Below are 25286 nucleotides of genomic sequence, written 5' to 3' on the forward strand. Positions count from 1 at the left end.
GAGTCTCTCTCTATCACTCAGGCTGGAATGCAGTGGTGTGATCTTGGCTCACTGCAACCTCCGCCTCCCAGGTTCAAGCAACTGTCCTGCCTCAGCCTCCCGAGTAGCTGGGACGACAGACGCCCGCCACCACGCCCAGCTAATTTTTGTATTTTTAGTAGAGACGGGGTTTCACCATGTTGGCCAGGCTGGCCTCGAACTCCTGACCTCAAATGATCCACCCACCTTGGCCTCTCAAAGTGCTGGGATCACAGGCATGAACCACCGCGCGCCGCGATTGAGTAAGAGGAGACGCAGAGAACAGACTCCCGCCCGCTCTTCCCCATGCACATGCGCGGCAGCGGGCGCGCCCTCAGCCAAGTCCTGCGAGCCCCTACGCGTCCCCACGCGTGCGTGATCCACCGGAACCTGAGCCCGGGCGGGACGTGAGGGGGCGGGGCCTCCACAGTACGCCTGCGCCGAGCGAGGCCGTGCGTCGCGGGGGGCGGGGTCGCGCAGGCGCACAGGGCGCCCCGGCTCCGGAGCATAAACAAGAGCGGGGACGGGATGAGGCGGCGGTTGATCCCGGGACGGCGAGTGGCGGCGACCGAGGCGGCGAGCGGGTCCCGGCGCCGACCCTGAGTGCAGCCTGACCCGCCCTTGCGCGCGCGCCCTCCCCGGCCGGGCCCACCCGCCGCGCGCCCAGCCATGAACCTGGCGAGCCAGAGCGGGGAGGCCGGCGCCGGCCAGCTGCTCTTCGCCAACTTCAACCAGGACAACACGTAAGGCCAGGGTCTGGGTCAGGGTCAGGAGTTGGGGACGGGGTGAGGCCGGGGTCGGGCCTCGGCCTTGGCAGCGTGGGGAGGTCCTCGCTGTGAAGCTCAGCGGAGTCGCAGTTTCGGCCTCCCTGTGGGCCAAGGCGGGCAGAGGCGTCCCCGGGGCGCGCAGGGAGGGGCGCCCTCCAGGGAGACCCTCGGGTGCTGCCCTGCAGCTGCGGCCTCGGGGCGGGAGAGGTGGTGGAGAGGAGGCTGCTTTCACCCTCCTGCGGGGAGGCCACCTAGCTTTAAACCTCATTACTTCTCGCAAAGTTGGGGCCAAACTTTGGGGCTTGGCTTGTCTAGGCCGCCTGTGGAGGGGTGGGAGTGAGTCGCTTCCTCTTCTCTCCTCTCCCTTCTTGCTTAGCGTCTCCTACTCAGTCACTGAATCAGCCCCTTCTCATTGTCTCTTCATCCTCTCAAGGACCCTTCTCTCTTTCTGATGTTCTTTTCTTCGTTTCTCATTTTTTTTTTTTTTTTTTTTGAGAAGGAGCCTCTGTCACCCAGGCTGGAGTGCAGTAACGCGATCTGAGATCACTGCAACCTCCACCTTCCGGGTTCAAGCAGCTCTCCTGTCTCAGCCTCCCAAGTAGCTGGGATTACAGGTGCCCACCACCACACCCGGCTAATTGTTTTGTATTTTTAGTAGAAACAGGATTTCACCATGTTGGCCAGGCTGGTTTCGAACTCCTGACCTCAAGTGATCCGCCCACCTCGGCCTCTCAAAGTGCTGGGATTACAGGCGTGAGCCACCGCGCCCGGCCCTCACTGTTCTTTTTGGCAGGTAACTTTGATGTCTCCAGCAAGGAACAGACTTAGCAGTAACCTTGGCATCTGACCTACCTAGGGAGAACCTGAGCCAAGAGAGGCGTTACAGACCAGTGCCCCAGGAGCCTCTGAGCTCTAGGGGGTGGGTCATCCTCAGGGCAAGAGAAGACCTTAGTGCCAGCCCATGCATTCAGAACGCTGTTTGTCCACACTCATATGAGTTAGAAGCAGGGTCTTCAGATTCCTGGGAGGAGGACTTGTGAGAATGGTTAATAGATGAGCTTTCTGGAGAAGGATGAGTTACGGGGTTGGAAGGGAGGAGAGCCATCTTGGAAGTGAGTAAGAGGAAGTGATGAAAGAGAGGAGGAGGAGTGGGTCATTTGACTTCTTACTAAGTAATTGGTTGAGTTGTTACTGCCTGAGTGGAATTAAAGCAGAAAATGAGATTTTTTAGGAAATTAAAAGTTTAGAATGGCCAATATCCAGTGGATGGTGTGCAGCAAGTGTCCAATAGCACTGTTGCAAAGCAGTGAAGACAGTCACACAGTAGGACTATATGAGAGTTGGAAGGGGCAGATTGCCTCATCCCACCACAGATGAGGAACTCGTTCTGAAAGGTGCTGAGCTGGTCTGGGTCTTAGAATTGGTTAATTGTGGAGTAGGGGCAGGAGTGGAGTCTAGCCTCCTGAGCTCTCTTCCGATATTATTTCTGCTCTGCCATGTTGTTTTTTTTCTGCCTGTGGAGTAGAATTCTGAAGACAGTGAATTTAGAAATCATAGCATAACAACATGTAAAGATTAAAACTCCCAAATACTGTAGTTTTCAATGTGGCCAAAAGCCAGACAACAGAAACAGTTCAGATAACCTGTTGCAGTTGAAGTGGAATAGACTATGTTAAATCCAGATAGGGAAGAGGACATTCCAAACCCATTGTGATTTGGTTTTGAAGCCCAAATCCACAGTATTTTGAGACCAGTAAGAAATGGTAGTAGGGGGTTTTATGCCTTGTATAAATTAGAGAGTTTCAAAACATCATCGACCACTCTTTCAGTTTTTCACTAATTATTTATATCAGAATGAAATCAAAGGAAAGCATTCTCTTTTGCTGTGACTTCAGCTAGACTGCCATGTTCCCAGTGTAATAGAATAATGTCACTCTGGCCTGAAATAGGATCTTTTCACACTTGGAAATTTTCACACTTACCCACTTTTCTATGTGCCCTGAAGTTATTATGTTCAAGAGATTTCTGTAACTTTTGAGATTTCATAACTTTGACTTGCCAGAGAGACCTTGATGTAGTGTAAACCTAAATTGGAATGAAGAGTAAGTTAGGATTTTACTAAAAGCTGACTAGGCCAAAATGACTGTAATTTGTTTTAAATCTACCATTGAAAGAAACAGAGAAGTTCCCAGAGGGAGCTTTAATGGCTTTTACCTTTTCCTGCCTTCTTAAACTCCAGGATTTATCGAGGAACAAAATTTTTAGCAAGACAAAGAAAGTCCGTCTAGAACTCACATTGACTGTATTCAGTGAGAAAATTTGGAAGCCAGTTCACTTACTAGAATATATGTTAGTTATAGGGTCATTTCACTTTTTTTTCTTTTAAATTCTTTCTGTAGTCATTACATACCAAACTATAACTGTCCTGCCTTTCTTCTTGTACTGGTAATATGATTTCCAATGTTATACTTTCTCATGATTCTTATCTTAAAGGTGTAAATAAGTTTTATTTGCATTTTACCATCTGTTTGTTTTTGTTTTTGTTTTTGTTTTGTTTTTACCTAGAGCAGTGAAAAGGGGATCAAGAGCAACTGGTCCTGGCCATGGCCATCGCGCTGTTGTCTGGTTAGTTACAACCCTGGTTTCTGAAAGTATCACCTTGGAAGGCTTGTGTTAGAGGACTTTTTGGCTTTCTGAAATTGAAGTGAAATTAATAAGTGGCAGAGGATCACTTGAATCTTAAATGGAAATATCAAGAACTAAATTTTTCCGGTGGACACTGCAGCTTATGGGAAGTTAGTGATGTAGCAATGTCTGTTTTAAATGCCATGTGTAAAAGGGATGGCGTAAAGAAGGGACTTGACTTTCCAAGCCTTGTGTTTGCAGAATTTATGTTCTGAAGTGTCTGGAGACAATAGGAGAAACCTGTTTGCTTCCACCATGTCTCTTCTAGGTTATGTCATTGTGCTGGAAAGGTACTGCCCTCCTCTCTTTGCTCATCTGTTAATCAAGAGTTTTGGTTTTTGTATTTGAGATGGAGTCTCACTCTTGCCCAGGCTAGAGTGCAGTGGCACAATTGTAATGATCATAGCTCACTGCACCCTTGAATTCTGGGGGCTCAAGTGGTCCTCCTGCCTCAGCCTCCTGAGAAAATGGGACTATAGGCATAGGCCCCCACACCTGGCTAATTTTAGTTTTTGTAGGCACAGGGTCTTGCTCTGCTGACCAGGCTGGTCTCAAACTTCTGGCTTCAAGCTATCTTCCTGCCTCAGCCTCCAGAGTATTGGGATTACAGGCGTGAGCCATTGTGCCCGGCCTGAAGATGGTTTTTAAGATCCTTCATCCTGAAAGTGTTAAGTCATGTTGGAGGGTATGTTGGAGGAGGGCAGGAGGCGACTGAGGAGGATATTGTCCAACAGCAGTGACCACTGGAAAGGAGACTGACTCGTCATCAGGACTTGTGTGACCCACAGGACGTGCATCATGCAGCCGAGGGAGAAGTTAGGTGACGCCCAGTTTCTGGCCTGGGTTCTGGATGAACGTGATAACATCATGGTGAAAAAGCCTAGAAAGAGTGAACTCTGCTTGGGATACTGATGAGTCAGAAAGGCTGCAGGGATATGGAGGTGGAGGTCTGGAATGGAGAGGATATGAGGTAGAGCGGGGATGGGGTAAGCTGTCCATGACCCTGAAAGAGAGGGCACCAGGGCTTACCCACTGGAGGTCTGGACTGGCAGCCACAGTTGAGATTGCTTTAGGTTTACAGTGTTGGGCTGTATCCACCTAAGCTCACCGACAAGTATGGCTCCTCCGCAAAGATCATGAAGGAGGAGAGCCTTTATGGACTGACAATTAGGGACGATGGAGAAAAGGAAGTTAAGCAAAAGATCTGACTCACATCTTCATTTTTTAGTGGCCATCCCTGTCTTTTTGATGTTGAAGGTTCAGGTTTAAATTCATTGACAGAGGCTTTCAGTTAAAAATGATGCATCAAACATAAATATTTGTTGTGGCTCCATCCCCAGACCCTAATAAAATGTTAATCAGTAAAATGTCAAAAAGCTATATTTTCTAATTTTAAACATTTCTTAATTTTTAATTTTTGTAGAGATGGGGTTTCAATTGGTTCCCCCGACCGGTCTCAAACTCCTAGCTTCAAGTGACCCTCCTGCCTGGGTAGCTGAGATTGTAGATGCAAACCACCACTCTTGGCCTCAAAAAGATATTTTAAAAGGCTTAAATCCATAGGATAGAAAGAATAAGAAAGGAGATACTAGCCAGTTTGGAAGCTAGCAAGTAGTAAAGGAAGCTGGATCTAAAATTGCTAGTGGAGAAAGCAGAGAAGCAACATTGTTTAAACTGCAGAATCCCTGACAGGCTCAGGAATGGGCAGTCCAGGTCTCCAGAAGCAGGGTGGTGGGGGTGTGAAATGAGGAGGATGGGTTCCAGTGTGTTTAAAATGCAGTGACTCTCCTTCCCTAGCAAAGGACAGGCCTAGTCTCTGCGGAGGGTAGAGCAGGGTCTCTGGGTTTGGACACCAGGCACAGTTGAAGATTGGGGGATTGAGCAAATATACATTTTTTTGGTTACGATGTGCTGGTTTTCCTCTTTGTCAGTGAAAGATCCCACTGATGGGGCCAGGTACAGTGGCTCATGCCTGTAATCCCAGCACTTTGCGAGGCCAAGGCAGGAGGATCCCCTGAGTTTAGGAGTTTGAGATCAGGTTAGGCAATACAGGGAGACCCTGGCTCTACACAAAACACAAAAATCAGCCAGGCGTGGTGGCACACGCCTGCAGTCCCCGCTACTCAGAAGGCTGAGATGGGAGGATCGCTTGAGCTCAGGAGAGGTTGGGGCTACAGTAAGGCAAAATGGTACTGCTGCACTCCAGCCTGGGTGGCAAAGTGAGACTCTGTCTCAAAGAAAAAAAATCCCACTCTGTTGCCCTAAAGAAATAAACATTTTTTGGCAATAAAACTGTGTTAGGGCAGATCTCATACTTGCTCTGCCTCTCCCATTAATATGTCAGCCATTTTATGGTCAGGTCAGTGTCAAAATGGTTTAAAGCAAAATCTCCGTAGGAGTGTGGAACTTGATTGTTTGATGTTGAGACGAAAATATCAATCGTATTTATATTTAATGCCATTCTTTAAAAATATTTACCTTTGGCCGGGAGTGGTGGCTCATGCCTGTAATACCAGCACTTTGGGAGGCTGAGTCAGGTGGATCACCTGAGGTCAGGAGTTCAAGACCAGCCTGACCAGCTAGTTTTTATATTTAGTAGAGACATGATGAAACCTCGTCTCTACTAAATATAAAAAACTAGGGCCGGGCGCGGTGGCTCAAGCCTGTAATCCCAGCACTGTGGGAGGCCGAGGCGGGTGGATCACGAGGTCAAGAGATCGAGACCATCCTGGTCAACATGGTGAAACCCTGTCTCTACTAAAAATACAAAAAATTAGCTGGGCATGGTGGCGCATGCCTGTAATCCCAGCTACTCAGGAGGCTGAGGCAGGAGAATTGCCTGAACCTGGAAGGCGGAGGTTGCGGTGAGCCGAGATCGTGCCATTGCACTCCAGCCTGGGTAACAAGAGCGAAACTCCGTCTCAAAAAAACAAACAAACAAACAAACAAACAAAAAACTAGCCGGGTATGGTGGTACATGCCTGTAATCCCAGCTACTTGGGAGGCGGAGGCAGGAGAATCACTTGAACCTAGGAGGAAGTGGTTGCAGTGAGCCGAGATTGTGCCATTGCACTCCAGCCTGGGCAACAAGAGCAAAACTTCGTCTTAAAGCAAAACAAAACTTACCTTTACTAATAAAAGTACTCATACCATGTTATATATACGTCTCAAAACATATTTGGAATATTTTTGTTTCCCTTTCTATTGATTGGAATGCCCAGTTTTATAAACTGTGGGGTTAAACTTTTAGCTGAGGTATTTAATATCCTAACTCAGCTCCCAAATATCTGAATTTGATTGGCAAGTTTTAACAAATTCTGTGTGTAGGGAGCACAGCTGAGAACCAGGATGTCTAACCCAAGGATCACGGGCTAAGGCTCGTTAATTTTGCCAATGGGAGAAGCCCTACCTAAGCTTTTTTTATACATAATGCTAATAAGCTTGGTGATTTGGTTTCCAAGTTACTAAGAAATTAGGAAGGAGAAGGGCTGTTAATGATGGTAGGATGGTCACGAGGAAAAGTGACAACTGTTGGCAAAACAAAAGATAGCAAAAAAATTTTTTTTAGAAAAATATTTTTATAAACTCATTGCTACAGGCCGGGCGCAGTGGCTCATGGCTGTAATCCCAGCACTTTGGGACGCCAAGGCAGGTGGATCACCTGAGTTCAGGAGTTCAAGACCAGCCTGGCCAACATGGAGAAACCCTGTCTGTACTAAAAATACGAAAATTAGCCAGGCGTGGTGGCAGGCACCTGTAATCCCAGCTACTCAGAAGGCTGAGGCAGGAGAATTGCTTGAACCTGGAAGGTGGGGAGGTTGCAGCAAGCCAAAATCAAGCCACTGCTCTCCAGCCTGGGAGACAGAGCAAAACTCAATCTCAAAAATAGGTAAATAAATAAACTCAGCACTACAGTCTGGCTGTTTGATATGGGGTATACCAAACCCTCAAAAGAATTTGTCATCCCTAGGCCGGGCGCGGTGGCTCACACCTCTTCTCCCAGCACTTTGAGAGGCCTAAGCAGTGGATCATGAGGTCAGGAGTTCAAGACCAGCCTGACCAACATGGTGAAACCCCTCTCTACTAAAAATACAAAAATTAGCCGGGCACGGGGTGCATGCCTGTAATCCCAGCTACTCAAGAAGCTGAGGCGGGAGAATTGTTTGAACCCAGGAGGCAGAGGTTGCGATGAGCCAAGATTGCGCCATTGCACTCCAGCCTGGGCAACAGAGCGAGACTCTGTCTCAAAAAAAAAAAAAAAAGAATTTGTCATCCCTTGTTTTAAGGACACAGGAAGGTATATAATTCAGGAACAATTTGTTTTTTAATCAGAATATGGGAGCTGGGGAGTGATGCTTAAAATAGCAACCCTTAGTTATCTGGAAAATATTTTCCTTTACATCAGTTTCCCAAAAGTTCTGTGTTGCTGAGATTTTGTTTTATTTTTAACCTAGGGATATTACTCTATTCTTGGTTCTTTTATTAATTTTCAAAATACTTACAGGTAATACCTAATTGTTTCATTGCTATAACAATTGATATAATTCAGTGTAGTAAAGAAGCAAAGAATTTTTGCAAAGAAAAATGATATGAGCTGGTAGAGTTATGTTTCTGTTCTTTTTATACTTGTAAGATGAACCAATGTGATTTTACAGATCAATACTGATTGTAGCAACTTCCTTTGGGAATACATTTCTTCCACATACGTGCGAAAGAGTGGTTGGAAATCTCAAGTTTTTAATAAATGATACGATCATTAAACTAGCCCTGATCCTGTCTTGGGGTACAAATACTCAGTGTGGAACGTCCCCCTTCCCTGTTTCCAGCCTTCTGTTTTACCTGCTCATTTTCACCTTCTCCCAGACTTTCGAAGTGATTATGGTGTCTGATTCCTCGGCACCCAATGCTTCCTGCTCATTCACTCATCTTTCTTTTGCTGAAAGCTGGACTTGCTTCTTATTGTGCTTTCTTTGGTCAGCTGGGTTCTGGAGAGGCACTTTTCTGATGAGGAAACCCCTCCTGTGGTATCCCTGAGGCCCCTGCTGGGAGGGGCTTCTGAGCTGTGGGCTCCTTGAGCCTCCTCAAAGAAGCAGTGGTGTTGGGCGAGGAATATGGAATCTTAAACGCAAGGCCATCAAACACCAGTCATCTGCTTTTTCCTTGCCAGCCGATGATGGGGCCTTCTGATTCAGACTCTAAGGTAGCTTTTGAGTCCATTTCATTTCCACCCTACTGTTCAGCTATGGCACAGCATAAAGGATGGAGCCACAGGTGGTAAAGGCCTGCAGAAGTGCAGAGAGATGCCTGCATCCACCTTGATTGTAAATATCTTTGTTTAAAATTTAGAAAATTCGCTCACTTAACTTTTTTTTTTTTTTTTTTTTTTTTTTTGATGGAGCCTCACTCTATCATCCAGGCTGGGGTACAGTGGCACAGCCTCCTCCTCCTGGGTTCAAGCCAGTCTCCTGCCTCAGCCTCCCAAGTAGCTGAGATTATAGGTGGCGTCTACCACGATGCCTGACTGATTTTTGTATTTTTAGTAGAGACAGGGTTTCGCCATGTTGGCCAGGCCAGACTCAAAACTCCTGACCTCAAGTAATCTGCCTACCTCAGCCTCCCAAAGTGCTGGGATTGCAGGCGTGAGCCACTGCACCCAGCCAGCTTACTTAACTCTCATACTCTGACATACACTATATGTATATGTCAGCTCACTTGAAGAAGCCGATATATTGTTTTGAAGGAAACAATAATTTAAGGCTGATTACGTTTGCTTATATCCCAAACTTAAAGTTTTATAGAGTTTTTTAGTATTTTTATTTTAATTTTCCCTAGCTTTATTGAGGTATAATTAAAATTGTGTCTGTTTAAGGTATACAGTCTGATGTTTTATATATATGTTCCTTTTGAAGTGATCACCACAGTCAAGTTAATTAACACATCTATCACCTCAAATAGTTACCTCCTTTTTGTGACAAGCACACTTAAGATCTGTCTTACCAAATTTCAAGTACACAATACATTATTGTGAGCTACAGTCACCATGCTTTATGTTAGATCTCCAGAAAAAGTTTTCTGGTTTCTTGAGACTGTCTTGCTCGGTCGCCCGGGCTGAAATGCAATGGCGCGATCATAGCTCACTGTAGCCTCAACCTCCTGTCCTAGACTCAAGCAGTCTTCCCACTTCAGCCTCCCAAGTAGCTCCCTGGGACTACAGGGACACCACCATGCCTGGCTAATTGTTTTATTTTTAATATTTTTGTAGAGATGGAGTCTTGGTATTTTGCCCAGGCTAATCTTGAACTCCTGGGCTCAAGCAGTCCTCCCGCCTCAGCCTCCCAAAGTTTTGGGATTATGGGCGTGAGCCACCACATCCAGCCTCAGAAAAGTTTCATAGATTTTAAATACTAATATTGTCCTTATTTTACTGACCTTATGACACCTTCCTGTCCCAGGCACTTGGTACAAACGATGTGAAATGATCTGCTCTGATTTGTGGTAGGCATGCTGGGAACTAGCCGGGTACTCACTGGGAATGTGGGGAGCTAGTTTGTACACTGTCAGTCTCTGCATGTATCAGCTCTTATTTCTGAATTTGGCTTTTTTGCAGGTCCCTAGCTGTTGGTAGTAAGTCCGGTTATAAATTTTTCTCCCTTTCTTCTGTGGATAAGCTGGAACAGATCTATGAATGCAGTAAGTGTTTGCTTTATTTTTCCCCTTCTTAAAAAAAAAAGACAAGTTGTACTTGAACTGGAATGCGGTCTAAAATTCAGACACTGCGGTTGAAGTTCAGACACCCTTTGACCAGTCAGTCTCTGCTTCCACCTTCATCTCCCAGGAGGTGGCAACTGGTGACACCTGTAGGTGCCTGCCCAGATCAGTGCATTTGCCCACCTAGGAGTCTGGATACAGAAGGAATTCTGTTCATGAAGGCCTCCAGTACATGATCTCATCCCATGTGTACTGTTGTGTAACGTCTCTCCCTTTTTAATGCCGTTTAAAACTGCCTAGATTACTGTCATAAAGGGCTCCCAGAAAATTGAAAATTTTACAGCCCCTGTAGGAACAATGTATTTTCTCGCATTGGCATTTTACAGCATTGAAGCAGCCCGCCCATCAGAGAGGCACGTGGAACAGTGGGGAGGGTCAGGTGCGTCGGCCTCTTGCTCAGTCACGTTGTGTGTGTTTCTAGGTGGATTACATCATCTCTGGGCCTCAGTTTCTTTTATTTTTTGCAAAACAGAAATGCAGGTCTGGGAGATTATTGCCAGTATTAGAGATTATGTACGTGTGTACTTAACAGTGTGCAAAATAGTGCTTGCTGAGTAAACCCCCTGTTGGAGACAGTGACGGGAAGCTTTGAACTCTTCCCACATGTGTCATTTTTAATTAAGATAATTATAGATTCACATGTAAGAAATAATACAGGTCCCTTGTACCTTTGCCCTGTTCTTTCCCATGATAACATCTCACAAAGCCCTAGTATACTATCATAGTTGGGGTATTGACATCCACCTCTCCTGTGCACACTCTGCAGTCTTCCTTGTGCTCGTTTGTGTATGTGTGTAGGTTCTGTGCAGGGTTTTTTTGTTTTTTTTGAGATACTTGAGCCACTCGGTATGTTGAAAGGTTTTTTTGTTTTGTTTTGTTTTGTTTGTTTTTGAGACAGAGTCTCACTCTGTCACCCAGGTGGAAGTGCAATGGTGCAATGTTGGCTCACGTCCATCTTCCAGGTTCAAGTGATTCTCCTCCCTCAGCCTCCTGAGTAGCTGGTACTACAAGTGCACAACACCACACCCAGCTAATTTTTGTATTTTTTAGTATAGAAGGGGGTTTCGCCATATTGGCCAGGCTGGTCTCGCACTTCTGACCTCATGATCTGCCTGCCTCAGCCTCCCAAAGTGCTGGAATTACAGGCGTGAGCCACCACTCCTGGCCAGTGTTTTGTTTTTGTTTTTTTCTTTGAGACAGAGTTTTGCTCTTACTGCCCAGGCTGGAAGTGCAGTGGCACAATCTTGGCTCACTGCAACCTCTGCCCCCCAGGTTCAAGCGATTCTCCTGCTTCAGCTCCCAAGTAGTTGGGATTACAGGCACCCGCCACTACACCCAGCCAATTTTTGTATTTTTAATAGAGACGGAGTTTCACCATGTTGGCCAGGCTGATCTTGAACTCCTGAGCTCAGGAGATCCACCTGCCTTAGCCTCCCAAAGTGTTGGGATTATAGGCACGAGCCACCGGGCCCGGTCAGGTTCTATGCAGTTCCCTGTATCCACCACAGTCAAGTTGGAACACCACAGTGCTCCTTCCTGCTGCCCTTTCATACCACACCCCCTCCCTCCTGTTGCCCCCGCATCTCACACCTAATCTCAGGCATCACCTGTCCTCCATTTCTAAAACTTTATCATTTCTAAAATGTTTGATAAATGGAAGCATAAAACCCTTTGTGATGGCCTTTTTCAGTCAGCATCATTCCCTGGAAATGCATGCCAGCCGTTGTGTCTGTCAGCAGCTTATTCTGTATTACCGGGTAATACACCATGTTCTGTCTGTACCACAGCTTGTGTAGCCACCCACCTGTTAGAGGACAGGTGAGCTGATTCCAGTTTTTAGTTATTACAAATAAGGCTGCTGTGAACATTCACATACAGGGTTCTGTGGGGACATCAGTTTTCATTTGTCAGAGGCAGATGCCCAGGAGTGCAGTTGCTGGCCACATGGGAGTTTCATGTTAACGTTTTTTGAAAAACTCCCAAACTCTTATTTTATATTCTCATTGATAATGTACGAGTGACCCTGTGTCTTTGCATCTTTGCCAGCACTTGGTGTTTTCACTGCTTTTCCAGCCCCTCTGACGGACATGACACGTGTGCTGCTGCCTCGTTGTGGTTGTGATTGTGTTACCCTAGCGGGCCATCTCCTCGTGTGCTGCCCTGCCATCTCTGTCCTCCTTGGTGAATCATCTGTGCATGTTCTTGTACACTTTCTAATTGGATTATTTGAGTTTCTAGTGTTGAGTTTTGCAAGTTCATTGTATCTGCTTAATGCTCATCCTTGGTTGGTAATGTGCTTTGTAAATATCGTCTCCTCTGTGACACTTTGAGTAGACCCGAACCTCCCTGTGGCCCTGACCTCAGTTAGGGATCCGGGTCACAGGAAGTGGAGGAGTTCAGCAGTTGCAGTATACTTGGGTTGAGTGATACTGGGGTCAAGGAGAGAGTTCATCGCAATCATTTTCATTATCTGCAGAGCTTTTGGGGAATTGGGCTTCCTCCTTGTTGACAATGCCATTATTGCCTTTCTGAGTGTTCCGGTTTGAGGAACTTTGCTTTCACCGTGGTTTGGTGTAACATTTGGAAATTCTGCTCTTCCTATTGACATCTCTCAAGAATGAGGAGGATCAGGGAGCTTATGTGGATGAACACTCCATATTCATTCTTGTTTCCCTTCCCTTGTATGTGTTGATTGAGGGTGTGCAGCAGGCAGATGCAGTTTCCACAGAGTTCCTGCTCTGATGATGCCTGCATTTCAGTGAAGGACGACCAAGAGCAAATATATAGGTGTCAGCTCTCAGGCTAGGGACACAGTGGTGAGCAGACAGACATAAATAGCCCCCCCCCCCATTAACATAAGATGAAGACACTGGGAAAAATCGCTTCTTTGTGCTGGGGACTTGAAATGATGGCGTTCTCCTGCCTGCCAGGAGGTGGGACTTTTTAGGGGCCCTGGCCTCCTCTGCAAGTGAGCCTGCATCCCTGCCCAGGGCTCCTGCTGGCTGGCTTAGGTTTTATGCCTTTTTTTTTTTTTTTTTGTCCTTAGACTTGCCTACTGGTGCTTACTAAATCTTCCAAAAAAGCCTTCTGCCATGGAGGCTGGGAGCTGTGATCTGGGTGATAACGTAGGTGTGAACCAGGGCTGTTTATCCCAGGCGCTGCCCGCCTTCCTGAAGCCCTGCCACCTGGCTGCCTTCACCTGAGCCACACAGGACTGCTCCCCATGGGGGGTTTCTACAACGGAGGGCAGGCCTGTCTCCAGGCTTTTATGAATGAAACAACTCTTCAGTCCAGGTCCAGATGAGTGAAGTACCTAAATTATGCTATTAAATTGTTGCAGGAGTCACTGTAGTTATCTGTTTTGAAACACGCAGCATTTTTTCCCCTATTGGAGGCCAGTGCTTAAGAGTGGAAGAATGCCAAAACCTGGTCTTTCCTCTTCCTCAAATTGAAGTTTATTTACTGGCTTCTGGTGCCTTATTTTTCCAGAGATTTTTTTGTGGAACAGAATGAGTTGTTTTGATAGTATCTTTTAAAGAGTGGATGTTGGCCAGGTACAGTGGCTCATGCCTATAATCCCAGCACTTTGGGAGGCCAATGCAGGTGGATCACATGAGGCCAGGAGTTCAAGATGAGCCTGACCAACATGGCAAAACCCCATCTCTACTAAAAATACAAAAAATTAGCCACGCGTGGTGGTAGGCACCTGTAATCCCAGCTACTAGGGAGGCTGAGGCACAAGGTGAACCCAGGAGGCGGAGGTTGCAGTGAGCCAATATTGTGCCACTGCACTCCAGCCTCGGTGACAGTGAGACTTTGTCTCAATAAATAAATTAAAAATAAAGAATGGATATTTACCGACCAACATGGTAAGGTAGGTGCATGAATTTCTGTGTTCTTCTTAGTGAACTTTGGCCCTTAAAAATAGATGATGAGATGGACAAAAAATGTTTTAAGGGTTAATATTTAAACCGAAGCTATTACATTGTTCTGTTACTAGAATATTATCTGCCTTTCCTCCTTCATATCCTTTTTTTTTTTTTTTTTTTTTTTGAGTAGATAAGAGAATGTCACTTAGAAAACAGGTTAGCTACTAAGTGAAATGTCAAGATTGTTTTCTAGCATTTTTCTGTAAGTAGACTCAGAATAAAGAATATTATTTCATGTCTCAATATTTAGTTCAGGCTCAGGATTGACTTCTACCTTAAAAACTCCTTAACAATCTGTCATAAAATCAGATCTTTGCTGTCACTCACTGTGGCTGTTACAGAAAGAATGAGCCAGAGCTGGTCTTAGAGAAAAACAAGATTGACAACTACTTGTTCTTCTTTTGTTTATTTAGAAAAGAAAATCCACAGACACACACAAAAGCTTGGTCTAACAGTACTGGAAGATAGATTTTCTACGATGGATGTTATAATTTCAGACTTGAAAGTTGCAGAACTGCCAGATAGGCTTTGCCCATTGTTTATGGATGCCTCATATGAGGAGAGTCCCACTCTATGTCACCCAGGCTGGAGTTCAGTGGCATAATCATGGCTCCCTGTACTCTCGCCCTCCTGGGCTCAAGCATTCCTCCCACCTCAGCTCCTGAGTACCTGGAACCACAGGCACATGCTACTACGCCTGGCTAATTTATTTGTAATTTGTGTAGAGATGGGATCTTGCTGTGTTGCCCAGGCTGGTCTTGAACTCCTGGCCTCAAACAGTCCTCCTGCCTCAGCCTCCCAAAGTGCTGGGATTATAGGTGTGAGCTACCACACCCAGCCTGCCATATGATTATTTTCTTTCTCTATGTGCATTTTTGTTGTCATCGTTGTCTTTTGAATATACATAATGCACAAATATGTGCTCTCTTTTCACTAAAATATTCTACAGCAGTATCCTATACTGTTAGGCAAAAGAAATGAAGGGTATGGGTTTGTTATTTGTAAAAGATCCCAAAAGTTTAGAAGTTGGCTTTCTTCAAAAGCTGCACTGTGTTTTCTTTGCATTTGCTAAGCTGATTTCTGAGCTAGGAAAACAGATCTCATAAACATTCAGTTCTGAAACCCAGCACAAGCAGACTGCTCCTTAGCTCAGCAAAAGCGGCTAGAGCCTGCTTTGATTATGGGAGCACAGCCATTGACATGTAACATCTTTTATCAACCTTCCTGCTTGGCCAAGAAACTAATCATCATTTACTTTACGGGCTATCATCTGCATCTTAAGGTTTGAGAAATGGTGCTTTCTGACATTAGTCTATTTGACAGGTGGTGCACTGGTTGGAGTATTAATTTCAGTGAGATTTATAGTAATGGATGTTATAGAGGAGAAACCACGAGTGCCTCTTGGCCTAAATCTGTGGTGATGGAATGCTGAGCTCTTACCTTGCATCCTGGCGGAGCCACAGGCTCATGCGGAAGTGGATTAAAGCTCTTCCCTTCCCACTCTAGGAGTTTCATCATTGCCAGCTATAAACCTCGCCAGCAGAAACAAAAAGAAGCATTCTTTCTTAAATCAAGTAATTAATTAATTTCTTAAGTGTTAGGCAATCTCTAGGAGGGAAGTTTGGTAGAAACTGTGGCTGAGGCCACCTAGAATGAGGGCTAAAAGGAAGACCTTTGACACGAGGTCACTGAAGTTCACGCTCAGCCCTTCTTAGTGTCAGCCTGAGTGCTACTTGGCACCAGTGTCCTGGGATGTGCCATCGTGAGTCAATACATATGTGCAGCCTGGTTTCTTTTGCTTTCATTTGATTGCTACTATTTTTTTTTGAGATGGAGTCTTGCTCTGTCACCCAGGCTGGAGTGCAGTGGCTTAATCTTGGCTCACTGCAACCTCCACCTCCCGGGTTCAAGTGATTCTCCTGCCTCAGCCTCCCAAGTAGCTGGGATTACAGGCACACACCACCATACCCAGCTAATTTTCGTATTTTTTTTTTTAGTAGAGACAGGGTTTCACCATGTCAGCCAGGCTGGTCTCGCACTCCTGACCTCGTGATCCACCTGCCTCAGCCTCCCAAAGTGCTGGGATTACAGGTGTGAGCCACTGCGCCCAGCCTCGTTTCATGATTATAGCACCTTTCACGTAGCAGTTTGATCCATTGTCCACCATTATTTCATGGGAGAGCTGGGCGTCTGTGCCTCAGTTTAGTGGAAAGTGATTGTTCTGGCTATGTGGGTTCCATGTATATTTATGTGTTTAAAACTTCATCTGGGCCTGGCATAGTGGCTCACACCTGTAATCCCAGCACTTTGGGAGGCCGAGGCGGGTGGATTGCCTGAGGTGAGGAGTTCAAGACCAGCCTGGCCAATGTGCTGAAACCCCACCTCTACTAAAAATACAATAATTAGCCAGACATGGTGGCACACTCCTGTAATCCCAGCTACTGGGAAGGCTGAGACAGGAGAATCACTTTAACCTGGCAGGCAGAAGTTGCAGTGAGCTGAGATTGTGCCACTGGGCTCCAGCCTAGGTGACAGAACAAGATTCTGTCTCTAAAAAATAAAAAAGTTCATCTGGATATGAACTTTAACAGAAAAAAATATTAGAGCATCTTGAAATAATGCAGTAGAAAAATGGCAACAAACCTAAACTACTAGTAATATATAAAAGTAAGTTGCTTTATAAAAGGTGTATTCCTGAAGTGATCTAGTCAGGTTGGTGAACTTAGTCACTGTGAAGTACATTCTTCTCTGTTATGGCTGTTACGGCTACTACAACTGCTTTTTAAAACACAGGCTCTCGCTCTGTCGCCCATGCTGGAGTGCAGTGGTGTCAGCGCGGCTCACTGTAGCCTCAACCTCCCGGGCTCAAGTGATCCTCTCTTTTCCCGTGTAGCTGGGACTACAAGTGCACACCACCATGCCCAGCTAATTTTTTTTAAGAGATGAGGTCTCACTGTGTTGCCCAGGCTGGTCTTAAACTCGTAGGCTCAGGCCATCCTTCCACCTCAGCCTCCCAAAATGCTGGGCTTTCAGGTGTGAGCTGACATGCCTGGCGTTTTAGTCTTTTTTTTTTTTTTTTTTTTTGAGGCGGTGTCTCGCTCTGTTGCCCAGGCTGGAATGCAGTGGCGAGATCTTGGCTCACTGCAACCTTCGCCTCACAGGTTCAAGTGATTCTCCTGCCTCAGCCTTCCGAGTAGCTGGGATTACAGGTGTGCACCACCACACCTGGCTAATTTTTTGTAATTTTAGTAGAGACGGGGTTTCACCATGTGGGCCAGGCTCGTCTCAAACTCCTAACCTCAGGTGATCGGCCCACCTCAGCCTTCCAAAGTACTGGGATTATAGACATGAGCCATTGTGCTTGGCACTGGCCTATTAGTCTTAAGTAATGACAAAAATGTGTTCACAAAAAAAAAAAAAAAAAAAAAAAAAAAAAAATGTTCACTTCAGAGTGATGGGTGGTTCATCTTTACCTTTTGCAGAGCCACCTCTCCTACTTTTGATTACTGACTCTTGTAAATGTGGCGAGAGTTACAGATCTGTTTCTTTCAGAATGCTCAGTGTTTAGCATATGATTTCGGTGGTGGTACAGACCAACAAGGCCCAGCCAGCTACCCACGGACACTGCAGTCAGCCCTGACACTTAGTTTCCGTCCTGCCTCTGCTGCTGCCTGTGTCCCCACAATAGATGTGACTTGCTATTCAAAGTCCCCTGCTGCCTTACATCAGATGTGTCATGCGTCACTTCTTAATATATCAACCAAAGTTCACATCTGTGCAGTAGGTTGGCTGAGGGTGTTTTGGTTGGTTTGTTTGTTTCAGCTACAGCCATACCGAGAATTTTTCTTTTAAACACCTTTTTTGGAATGGAATTTATATGTCATAAAATTCATCTCTTTAAAGTCTGCAATTCAGTGTGTTTAGTCTGTTTACTAAGTTGTGCAGCCTTATCATAACCTAATTTTAAGACATTTTTATCATCCCCAAAAGAAACCCTGAGTCCGTTAGCAGCCTCTCCCTGTTTCCCCACCCTCCAGCACTGTGCACTCATGAAACTCCTTTCTGCCTCTTTAGATTTGCTACGCTGGGCCTTTCAGATGAACAGAATCCTGTGTGGCTGGCTGCTTTCACGTAGCATTGTTCATGGTTCATCCGTGTTGTAGCACACATCAACACCATTCCTTTAGATTGCTGAATAATATTACGTTGTATGGATGTACCCTGCTTTCTTTATTCATTCGTCAGCTGATGGACATAGGGGTGGTGGTCTTTTTTTGGCTGCTGTGAATAGTGCTGCTGTGAACGTTAGTTACACGTTTTTTTGTGGAAATACATTTTCCTTTCCACGCAAAAATTGTAACTAATGTTCATAACTGTAGGACCGCAATTGCTGGGTGGACATCTTTGTTTTGCCTGCTTGTGAGTACAGCTGTGAGATAAACCCTAAAGTCAGACATGTTGAATCAGCAGATAACCACATTATAAAATGGATAGACGTTGCCAAGTTGCCCTTAAAATTGTACTGGTGCCGGGCGCGGTGGCTCAAGCCTGTAATCCCAGCACTTTGGGAGGCCGAGGCGGGTGGATCACGAGGTCAAGAGATCGAGACCATCCTGGTCAACATGGTGAAACCCCGTCTCTACTAAAAATACAAAAAATTAGCTGGGCATGGTGGCACGTGCCTGTAATCCCAGCTACTCAGGAGGCTGAGGCAGGAGAATCGCCTGAACCCAGGAGGCGGAGGTTGCGGTGAGCCGAGATCGCGCCATTGCACTCCAGCCTGGGTAACAAGAGCGAAACTCCGTCTCAAAAAAAAAAAAAAAAAAAAAAAATTGTGCTGGTTTATGTTCCTGTTAATAGAGTGAGCGTGACTGCCTCCCCTCACCCCACCAGTGCTGTCCATTACCCAACATTTTTATGTTTATGAGTCTGAGATTTTAAAAAATATGTCCATTTACTACCTTCATTATTTACAAAAAAATTTTTTTTTTTTTTTAAGACAGAGTCTTGCTCTGTCACCCAGACTGAAGTACAGTGGCACAGTCTCGATCTTGACTCACTGCAACCTCTGCCTCCCAGGTTCAGACGATTCTCCTGCCTAAGCCTCCTGAGTAACTGAGATTACAGGCACACATCACCACGCACAGCTAATTTTTGTTATTTTTAGTAGAGATGGGGTTTTGCCATATTGGCCAGGCTGGTCATGAACTCCTGACCTCAAGCAACCCACCTGCCTCAACCTTCCAAAGTTCTGGAATTATTGGCATGAGCCACAGCGCCCAGCTAATTATTTACAATTTTTTTTTTTCTTTTTGAAAACAGAGTCTTGTTCTGTCACCCAAGCTGAAGCACAGTGGTGCGATCTCAGCTCACTACAACCCTGCACCCTCCACCTCCCGAGTTCAACTGATTCTCCTGCCTCAGCCTCCCTAGTAGCTGGGACCAGAGGCGTGTGCCACCACACCTGGCCAATTTGTTATGTTTTTTCTTAGTAGAGGTGGAGATTCCCCTTGTTCCCCAGGTTGGTCTTGAACTCCTGACCTAGGTGATCCACCCATCTCAGGCTCCTAAAGTGCCGGGATTGTAGGTGTGATCCACGGCTCCCAGCCTTATTTACATTTCTGAAATCAACTCAAACTGAGTGCTTTTTTTTTTCTTATGCAGTCGTGCTGCTGCTGCTGTTTTTTTTTTTAACTGCCTGTTTCTGTTCTTTGCCTGTTTTTCTGTTGGGTTATGTATCTCCTAATGACTTAAAGCAAATTAGCCATTTATTTGTTAGCGGTTGCAAATATTTTTTTCTGGACTGTCATTTGCCTTTTGACCTTCTTTATGATTCTGAAGTCTTGAGGTTTTTTTTTTGTTGTTTTTTTGTTTGTGTTTGAGATGGAGTTTTGCTCTTTTTGCCCAGGCTAGAGTACAATGGCGCATTCCTGGCTCACTGCAACCTTCGCCTGCTGGGTTCAAGCGATTCCCGTACCTCACCTCCCAGGTAGCTGGGATTATAGGCATGTGCCACCATGCCCAGGTAGCTGGGATTATAGGCATGTACCACCAATCCCAGAGTGTTGGGATTATAGGTGTGAGCACCTGGCCGAAGTCTTGAATTTCTATATATTCAAGTGCATCAGTCTTTTTTTTGCTAAGGCTTCTAAATACTAGAAAGGATTTTCCCTATTCCCAGCATGTACGTAAAACATTTCCCAAGCTTGTCATGTAATACTTTGGGGTTATGTTTTACCTGAAATACTTGGAGTGTATTCAATGTAAGGAATCTCTCACTTGCATTCAGGGGCTGGGAAGGATGCTTGCCTGTGTCCTTACTTAGGTTGAGGGGCTTACTCTGCAGCATTTAGAGTAAATGTCAGGATGCGCTTCCCTTCTAAACTTCAATAAAAAAAATATAGTTGAAGCAAAAGGGGAGAAAGTTAGTGTTTGTTGGATTAGGTGGTGGTATATGGAGGTTCACTTTACTGTTTTATGAATATTTACAGTTTTAAAGAGTTTTTCTGCTTTCATCCTCCCATCCCGGTTTAAAACATTCTGAAAGCTCTGCTTTTCTAGATGATAGTTGGTAGGAGAGATAAACAGATATCCTGACCCATTAGTTCTTTACCTTCTCTGCACCTGCACTTAAGCAACTGAAGACCTCATTTTTCTTTTTCTAACATTTTATTAAAGGAAATTTTCAAACTGAAAAGTTGAAAGTATTTTACAGCTAACACCTGTGTATCTACCATTTAGATTCTTCCCTTAGCATTTCACTATACTTGTCCTAACACACATACACACACACAAACACATACACATACACACACACTCCATCCATCCATCTTTTTTATTTATTTATTTATTTATTTTTTGAGATAGCATCTTGCTCTGTCACCCAGGCTGCCAGACTGGAGTGCAATGGTGCAATCATAGCTTGTTATAGCCTCAACCTCCGGGGCTGAAGCAATCCTCCTACCTCTGCCTCCAGAGTTGCTGGGAGTACAGGAGTGTACCGACATGCCCAGCTAATTTATTAGTTTTTTTTGTAGGCACAGGATCTTGCTCTGTTGCCCAGACTAGTCTCAAACTCCTGAGCTTAAGTGATCCTCCCACCTCAACCTCCTTGAGTGCTGAGATTACAGACAAACTGCCACACTCGGCTTTATTTTATGTGTATGCATTTCTGAATAGATGGTAGGCATCAATTAAATACTAAGTAGAGTTCAATGTTTGTTTTTTCTCGTAAGGTAAAATGTACTTACAGTGGAATACACATATCTTGAGTGAGCGCTACGTGAGTTTTAACAATTGCCTGCATCTCTGAACTGAAAGGTTTACCATCCCTCCAGAAAGTTCTCTCATGCTTCTTTTCAGTCACAGCTCCCTTCCGCCCACATTGCCCAAGAGGCAACATATACAATTTTTTTTTCTTTTTTTTTTTTTTTTGAGATGGAGCCTCACTCCGTCGCCAGGCTGGAGTGTAGTGGCATGATCTCAGCTTACTGTATCATCTGCCTCCAGGGTTCAAGCAATTCTTCTGCCTAAGCCTCCCAGGTAGCTGGAACTACAGGCACGTGCCACCACACCTGGCTAATTTTTTGTATATTTAGTAGAGATGGGGTTTCACCATGTTAGCCAGGATAGTCTCGATCTCCTGACCTCATGATGTACCTGCCTTGGCCTCCCAAAGTGCTGGGATTATAGGCGTGAGCCACTGCGCCCGGCCTATAGATTAGTTTTGTATCTTCTAGAACTTCATATGAACAGAGCATATACTCTTCTGATGATGTTTCCTTCGCCCTGCATGTTTTTTAGATTTATCCACATCTTGTGTCTCATTTGCCCGGTTATGTGAATATATGACAGTTGTTGATCTATTCTCTTACTGATAGATATCTGGGCTCTTTCTAGTTTAGCTATTATGAGCAAAGCTACCATCCAATGGTGAGATCTCGTCTCACTGCAACCTCTGCCTCCTGGGTTCAAGAGATTCTCCTGCCCCAGCCTACCAAGTAGCTGGGAATATAGGCACACGCCGCCGTGCCTGGCTACTTTTTTTTTTTTTTTTTTCCAGTAGACATGAGGTTTCACCATGTTGGCCAGGCTGGTCTCAAACTGCTGACCTCAGGTAATCCAGCCGCCTCAGCCTCCCAAAGTGCTGGGATTCCAGGTGTGAGACCTTGCACCCGGCCCGTAGCATCACTCCTGCAGATAGTCTGTTTTTTTCCCACTTCCTCACTCTCTTTCACGTTTCAGCCATTCTTTGTGCACATCTTCTTCAAAATATGTCAAGGTCTCCAGATAAGCTCCTCGTTCCCAATGTGTCTTGTTTCCTCCTCCCCGGCAGAGCTTGGCACAGTTGCTTTCCTGCCTGTCTTCAGATACCCTCTTCTGTTGGATTCCATCTCATACATGGTCCTGGCTTCTCTCTTCCTCAGTCTCCTTTGCTGACCTTGGACAGTTTCAGTGCCACACAGGGCCCTGGGCCCACATCTCTTTGGCCTCCTCTCCGTGATGGCACCTTCCTGTTTACCACTGTATACTTGCAGTGGTCTCTCCTGGTAGGATATGGCTGTTTGTGTTGAATGAGTGAAGAAAATAAGTTTCACCAAGCAAAGCAGTAAGAATCTATTCTTTAAAAAAACATAAAAATACAATTGATTCTCATTATTCACAGAATCTGTAAATCTCTGGGACCCTGGCTTAGCAAATCATGAAGCATTGTTCCCCAGGGGAAAGATGGGAGGTCACCTCTGGTCACAGCATTTTCATCAGCCAATCAAAAGACAACCCCAGAGCCCAAATACAATTTAAAAAAAAAAATTGTATGAAGATCAACCTTAAAAAAAAACAAAAAAACCTGGTTTTCTGTTTGCTCCCCTGCTTCAAGGCGTGCTGATACAATGCAGATTGCTGGGTCACTAACATTGAACTCACAGCTCACATGGAACTCTTGTCAGCAGAACTCCTCTCGCATGCATGTTTTCTCCGCAGGGCACATCACAGGCTGCTTGTGCTTAGGGACACTCTATGACACTCCACATTGTGCAAGGGCCAACAGTGAAATCACCAAAAAGCACAAAATTACGAAAAGCAGGCACTCAGTAGCCCTCAGTAGACCACGAAAAGGACAGTTGTTTTCAGTATGAGAATTGACACGAAAAGACAGGACGTTGCCCTGTGTGACCTCAACCAGGAACATGTGCATCATGTGACAAATCTTGGGGCGGTGGCTCCTGCCTGTCATCCCAGCAGTTTGGGAGGCCAAGGTGGGCAGATCACCTGAGGTCAGGAGTTTGAGACCACCCTGACCAACATGGCAAAACCCTGTCTCTACTAAAAATACAAAAATTAGCCAGGTCTGGTGGCGTGCACCTGTAGCCCCAGCTACTTGGGAGGCTCAGGCAGGAGAATCGATTGAACCCAGGAGGCGGAGGTTGCAGTGAGCTGAGATCCCACCACTGCACTCCAGCCTGCACAATAAGAGCGAAACTCCATCTCAAAAAAAGAAAAAAAATTCCCACTTTGCACAGACGGCTGTAAAAGCACCGTGAGTGTTGATGTGAGGTCACAAATAAACCTTAACAAGCGGGCAGGTACACAGAACAGAGCCTGTGAGTGATGAAGAGAAGACCTATTTGGAAGTAAGTTCTTTTTTTGTAGAAATGGGATCTCACTGTGTTGCCCAGGCTGGTCTCATATTCCTGGCCTCAAGCAATCCTCCCACCTTGGCCTCCCAGAGTGCTGGGATTATAGGTGTGAGCCACTGCATCTGGCCCAACCCTCTTTCTTGCCCACTGTCTAGCAAGGAGAGTTCTGTCATGACTTGAAATCCATGTCGATTTCCTGAAGGAAAGAGAGGACTGATCAGAGAACATGAGGGTCCAATCTTTAGGGAAATTATATTTTACTGCAAATTCCGGGTTATGGCACCGTCTCTTCTGAGTTGGGTTGGCCTCTTGTCTGAGTGCTGCTGCATGCCAGGTGCTAGAAGTGCATCGTTGACAGACACGGACTCCTGCCTCCACACAGGAGCATGATCACCACCCACTCCCACGCACTGGCATGACAGATGGTGGAAGGTGGTGGGTGGCCCCTAGTCTGATATGCTGCTGGGCAGAGAAGCTGCAGACGGAACCTGTCCTCCCTGCGCGCGTGCCCGCCCCTCCCCCCGCACTTGTGCAGATGCTTGCCTTTGTTCTTTTTGAATAAAGGTCACTTGCTGTTGTCAGAAAGAAGGTTGATAGCAACCGTCTAGTAAAAGCAACTGAGAAGAAACTGGCCACTGAAAAGAGCTTAGAATGATGCACTTGAGTTTACTGCTGTTCCATTCAAAGTGGCATCGTGCTGCATTGGTGTGTGAGCCAGCAAGGGGCTGCATGTGCCGCGGTGGTCCTGTGAGAGGACCAGGCCGTGTTCTTGCTGCAGCTTTCCCATGTTTTGTTTATTCACACAGGTACTTAGAACCGTGCTGCGGCTGGCCACAGTATTCAGTCACATGCCGAGCAGGCCTGTCGTCAGGAGCTACAGGCCACACTATGTAGCCTAGGGCCCTAGTAGGTCTATCATCTAGTTTTGTGTATGCACAACAGGATTGCCTACCAGACATTTCTTAGACTGTATGGCAGTTTTTTGTGACACATGAGTGCAGTAGCAACATCTTTTTTAAAAATAAGTATGTGTCATGCCACTTTGGACATGTGTGATTCTTTGGCCAGCCTCGGTATGCAAGCACGCAGGCTAGCACTCAGCACATGAGTCTATGGCACCCAGAGGAAGTGATTGCAGTTTCCTAGGAGTTTGTGTCTTAATGAAGGGGGTCCTAGACCTTACTCTTTCACTTTACCTAGTAGTTTGTTTGGTTCCTAAACTCACACGTGTTTTTAGGTCACACCATTCAAATCCAGCAACAGAAGTGATTGAAAGGAACCTTTGTCTAACGCTCCCCAGGCTCTAGCGAATCAGGACCCTCAGACCCCCTTGGCTGCCCCCCACCCCCCTGTGACCACACCTTCTGCAGGCACCCCCCTGCACTGTGCTCTGCATGTTGCCCAGGCATGTGTTTATTTCCCAGCACAGATTCTGCCTGTGGCCGTGGCCGTGGCCATGTGTAGATGTTCACGCACATGCT

The 25286-nt window shown here is 45.8% G+C and overlaps 1 protein-coding gene across 7 annotated transcripts in view; it reads left to right on the forward strand.

Annotated features, from left to right (window-relative positions):
• The first annotated feature begins 451 nt into the window (after positions 1-451).
• Positions 452-25286, forward strand: part of WIPI2 (WD repeat domain, phosphoinositide interacting 2) — a 41909-nt gene continuing 17074 nt past the window's right edge. For 4 of the 7 annotated variants that reach the window (XM_032259603.1, XM_032259604.1, XM_032259605.1 and 1 more), the window contains exons 1-3: positions 460-761; positions 3351-3410; positions 10078-10160. In XM_032259603.1, the coding sequence (XP_032115494.1) occupies positions 688-761; positions 3351-3410; positions 10078-10160 (217 nt within the window). In that variant the 5' untranslated portion in view covers positions 460-687. Of the gene's footprint in view, positions 762-3350; positions 3411-10077; positions 10161-25286 lie in introns of all 7 variants that reach the window. The other 3 variants (XM_032259606.1, XM_032259607.1, XM_032259609.1) reach the window with 1 other exon arrangement.

The sequence above is a fragment of the Sapajus apella genome, unplaced genomic scaffold, assembly GCF_009761245.1.
Source record: "Sapajus apella isolate SASKATOON/1434 unplaced genomic scaffold, GSC_monkey_1.0 scaffold110, whole genome shotgun sequence".
NCBI lineage: Eukaryota > Metazoa > Chordata > Mammalia > Primates > Cebidae > Sapajus > Sapajus apella.